At 37.7% G+C, this 5,237-nt stretch overlaps 1 protein-coding gene across 1 annotated transcript; it reads right to left on the bottom strand.

Moving 5' to 3' along the window:
• Positions 1-343: 343 nt before the first annotated feature.
• LOC114172245 lies at positions 344-4,395 on the bottom strand. Its single transcript, XM_028056838.1, has 5 exons — positions 2,693-4,395; positions 1,407-2,602; positions 1,013-1,260; positions 737-939; positions 344-651 (listed from the first exon to the last, which is right to left on the bottom strand). Exons 1-5 carry the CDS (start codon positions 4,393-4,395, stop codon positions 558-560), a joined length of 3,444 nt encoding a protein of 1,147 aa, XP_027912639.1. The 3' UTR covers positions 344-557.
• Between the last annotated feature and the right edge of the window lie 842 nt (positions 4,396-5,237).

Genomic DNA, 5,237 nt, shown 5'->3' with positions numbered 1-5,237 from the left:
CCTAGAGATGAGTGATGATGCCACCACTTGCAAGCTAGATAAGGCAAAGGTGAGTTCACTTCTAGTAAGGAGAGCTCACGAAAATTGGTGGTTGAATGCACAAAGTTTATAACAAAATGATCAACCCTTTTACAAGATAAGGAGCACCCTTTAAATAGGAGTTCATAGGGGTCCTTTAGCAAATACAAAAACATGAAAAAGGATTAACTAGCAAACCCTAAACCTAATGTGAGAGTGAGTCTTGGCCAAGTGAAGGAAGATGATTGGTGGAGGCATTCCCATGAGGATTCTAGGCCAAAAGAGGAAGGAAACCAAGTGACCTTCTAAGGCATAAACCAAAAAGGCAAAAGGAGACAAGGTACATGTCTACTTTTGCTTTTGCTTTATGCTTTTTGCTTTCCTCTCTCTTCCACATCATCCAAGCAGCCTTCCACAACATGATTGTGATGTCATTTGCCCATCGGACTTAGTCCGAGCAGCCTTCCACATCTCGTACCTAGGAATTGCATCCACTAGGTCAGGGGACTCAAGTCCCAGAGACTCTGCACGCGACTTTTTCAATTTTTTCTCCAATAATGCATAACCACCTCGAGAGAGTACATGTGGTGTATCATTAAGCCTTTGTCTTTGTTGGGCTGCTGTCCTTTTTTCCTGTCACACATAACATTATTTAATAGTTTGAATACAGAAATGTATGACTAGTGTCACTATAAACAAATTTAACAAACAAACCTACCAGTCTCCAGACTCTCTACATGCACGAAATTGCATCCACTCCTCCTCCGAGATTTTGTACTTCTCACAAGGAGTGTCATGTTGTCTATCTCCAAACACATATAAACGTGTGAGCCTTGCCTTGAAGTCCCTCCATCTGGTGGCTATGTGAGATAAGACTTTCTTTCTAATTCGCTCAGTGTTCGGAGTAATCTCAAATTTGTGCTGTTTAAAACATAAAATATGTTATGTTAACAGTAACATAAAAAAATACTATAGTTGGTTTAAGTAAACATACCACAAGATCTTGCCATAGGAGGTTCTTCTCGACCTCCGCGACGTCATCCCAACATGCAATTGCAATAGAAACTTTCGTTTTGGCCAACATTCCTATGTAGCTACGGTACTTTTTTTCCCAAGGGCCACTGGGTTCACCCGATCGAGGATCAATGTGGACCGGCATCCTCTCTCGTCGATTTGTGACATCCGGCAACCGAGTCACAGATCTACCAGGTCCCTCTTGGTCTGATCCGGAGCTTGTCATACCTGAAACATATCATTAGGAAATGTTAACAATGAAGATATACTCAATTAACCTCTATTATATTAAAACAGGAAGAAAAATAAAAAAAAGTAAATGTGACAATATTATTAAATAAACACCTATCAAGAAATTGTGTTCTCCCATATGCCTTCATTGTGATCACTTCGAATAGCATGGATGTCATCAGTTACATCATCAACTTTGTCTTGAATGGTTCTTGATGAGAAAGACGTTGTCTCAAGTATGTCTAGACAATCTTCATCATCATTTACGTGCATGTTTCTTCCTTCCAATACAACTGACAATTTCTGATTGGCTGGATCAATGACATAAAAAATTTGTCTTGCTTGACTAGCCATAATAAATGGTTCATTTGTATCACTCATCTTGTTAAGATCCACCAAAGTAAAGCCAAAGTCATCTGTGCTAACACCCGAATTACTATCAACCCATTTACACTTGAAAACTGGCACTCTAAAAGTCACATAATCAACTTCCCATATTTCGTGTATTATTCCAAAGTAACTCATGGATGTTGTCACTGGATTCTTGTCCTTAGAACTGGCAAAATGTACAGATTCAGCTTGAAGTGTAACCCCACTATTTTGAACTCTACTTTTGTCATCTTCCATCTTTGAATAAAAACAATGATTGTTTATGTAGTACCCGCCATATGTAATGACATCATTGTTCGGTCCACGAGCTAGCCTCAATAGAGTTTCAGAAACATTTGGAGTCGCGTAAACCTTTTTCTTAAACCATGATAAGAATGTTTTGTTATGTTCATTAAGTGCCCATTTTTCACTCATTCGTGGATGTGCTGATTTCGTTTCATCAATGTGTTGCGTTATGTAAGGAATGACCTCTACAGTGTTGTTTAAGATGTACAAATGGGCTTGATCAACTAATTTTCTACTAACACTTTGAATCTTCACTCCACGCACACCCTTACCTTCACATTTACCTTCATGTCTAATCTTAGGAACTCCAATTGGTTCACAACTTGGCATATAACTTGAGCAGAATTCAATGGCTTCTTCTGCAATGTACCGCTCTATAATAGAAGCTTCTGGTCGATACTGATTCTTGACATATCCCTTTAAGATCTTCATGTATCTTTCCACTGGGTACATCCATCTCAAGAAAACTGGCCCACATAATCGAATTTCCCTCACAAGATGAACTATCAAATGAACCATGATATCGAAAAATGAAGGTGGAAAATACATTTCCAATTGACACAATAGTCTAATGGCCTCATTTTCCAAATCGTCTAACACTCGAGGGTCAATAACTTTCTTGCATATGGCATTGAAGAACATACACAAACGTGTTAGAATACCTCTGACAGAAGTAGGTAAGATGGCTCAAAAAGCTACTGGTAAAAGTTGTTGCATCAACACATGACAATCGTGAGACTTTAAACCGACTAACTTTAAATCTTGCATAGAAACAAGGCTACTAATATTTGAAGAGTAACCTTGGGGAACCTTCACACTTCTTAAACACTCACAAAAAATTTGCTTCTCTTTTCTAGAAAGAGTGTGACAAGCTGGAGGCAGGTAGGTTCGTCTTCCAATTGATTGTGCATGTAACTCACGGATGCCCATTTCAGCCAAATCTTGTCGTGCTTTAACTCCATCTTTAGTCTTTCCTTTTACATTTAGTAAAGTCCCGATGACGCTATCACATACATTTTTTTCAACGTGCATCACGTCTATACAATGTCGTACATCAAGTTTACACCAATATGGAAGATTAAAGAAGATTGATCGTTTCTTCCAAATGCTTTTTTCCGTGGTCTTTTTCTTTGGATGTTTCCCAAACACAATGTCAATGTTTTCCACTTGGTTGTATATTTCTTCACCATTGCGGGGTCTCGCTACAACTTCATCCTCAGGACTTCCATTAAATGCTTTTTTCATTCTACGATAAGGATGATTTCGAGGAAGAAACTTTCGATGTCTTGTATACACAGTTTTCTGACCGTGCTTCAATTGAATATAACTCGTGTTTTTTTCACAAATGGGACATGCAAAATGACCTTTAACACTGTAACCGCTCAAGTTTCCATATGCTGGAAAATCATTTATGGTGCAAAACAACATTGCACGCAAACAAAACAATTCTTCAGAATATGAATCATACACATCGACACCTTCTTCCCATAATAGTTTCAAATCATCGATCAACGGCTTTAGGTACACATCAATGTCATTTCCAGGTTGTCTAGGACCCGATATCATCATAGACAACATCATATATTTCCTCTTCATGCACAACAAAGGAGATAAATTGTAAATCATCAGCAAAACTGGCCACGAACTATGTTTGCTACTTAAGTTCCTATAAGGATTCATACCATCTGTAGCAAGTCCAAGTCTTAAGTTTCTTGGCTCAGCACCAAATTCTGGAAATGTTTCATCAATCTTCTTCCATTGTGGAGAATCAGCTGGGTGTCGAAGAAGATTATCACACTTTCTTCCATCAACGTGCCATTTCAGGTTTTTTGCATCTTCTTTAATGGAAAATAGTCGTTTGCATCTAGGAATTATAGGAAGGTACCACATCACCTTAGCAGGTGGACCATCTTTGTCTTCATCGCCACTATTTCCATCAATTTTCTTTTTAAACCGCGATAAACCACATGTTGGACACGCCTTCAGTGAAGCAAACTCGTCTCTGTATAAAACACAATCATTTGGGCATGCATGTATCTTTTGATATTCCAAACCCATTGGACATAAAACTTTCTTCGCTTCGTAATTACGGATAGGTAACGTGTTATTTTCTGGAAGCATCTCCTTTAACAACTCCAACAATTCTGTGAAACTTGTATCCGTCCATCCATGCCTTGCTTTTAAACTGAATAATTTCAAAGTTGCTGACAGTCGCGTAAAGTTAGTGCATCCTGGGTACAATTGTTCCTCTGAATCGGACTTAAGAGAATCATATAAATGAACTTTTCCAAAATTCTCCTCCCCAACATCACGTACCATATCTTCTAAATGATCATTCATCCAGTCATCTACATAATCTGTTCCTCGTGACGTTGTAGGCTTGTCTAATACTTCTCCATGCCAAGTCCAAAGTGTATAACTTCTCATTATACCAAAGATGAATAGATGATCACGCATTGTTCCTAAGTCATGACGTATTTGATTAAGACAACAAACACAAGGACAAAAATATGTCCCGTTACTTGAGATTGCGTGTTCTTGAACATATTGCAAAAACTCAGAAACCCCCTTTTCATACTCTTCACTTATGCGACGCTCATTCATCCAGCTTCGATCCATACTATATGTTCGTAAAAAACTCAATCAATCTCAAACTTTTAACTCTCACAAGGTGAGGCCCTACCCATTCGAAAAAATTATTTTTCATAATTTGCTAACACATGTACAAATAAGTCAAACATCATAAATTTCACAAAATTTCGACAGCATTTCGCATTGGTCTCTGAAGTACACGAAATGAAAGTGATTAATCATGATCACAATCAAGTATGCATCCAGAGAACAACACAAATTAGCCTCAATCGAAATTTTATGAAATTTATGCGTAAACCTCAATGTACACATTGTAGCAAATTATGAAAAATATTTTTTTCAAACTGTCCAATCGGACAATTCAAGATTTAATACAAACGATTAAAAAAATTAACAAAAAAATAGTCTAAGACTAAAACTATAATGACATTTATAAATTAATACAAGTAATTCTATACATACAATGAACAAATATATACATACAATGAAAAACTAACCTCCTCTAATTGAAAGACGAACTTTGAGAGGAAGTCTAGGGTCTCCGCACACTGCTGGCCATATGGGAACGAAGAGCAAGTGGGACGAATCTCAAAACGCTGCAAATGGGGATGAAAACGAAAAATAATCGGTTCAAAACGCGTAAAATCAACCCATAATTAAACCCCAACAAGTTTGATGGCGAAAACCTTTCGAAACTCACCTGGAGG

This window comes from Vigna unguiculata, unplaced genomic scaffold, assembly GCF_004118075.2.
Source record: "Vigna unguiculata cultivar IT97K-499-35 unplaced genomic scaffold, ASM411807v1 contig_502, whole genome shotgun sequence".
NCBI lineage: Eukaryota > Viridiplantae > Streptophyta > Magnoliopsida > Fabales > Fabaceae > Vigna > Vigna unguiculata.
The sequence above is the reverse complement of the archived record's forward strand: the minus strand, read 5'-3'. Positions and strand labels throughout refer to the sequence as shown.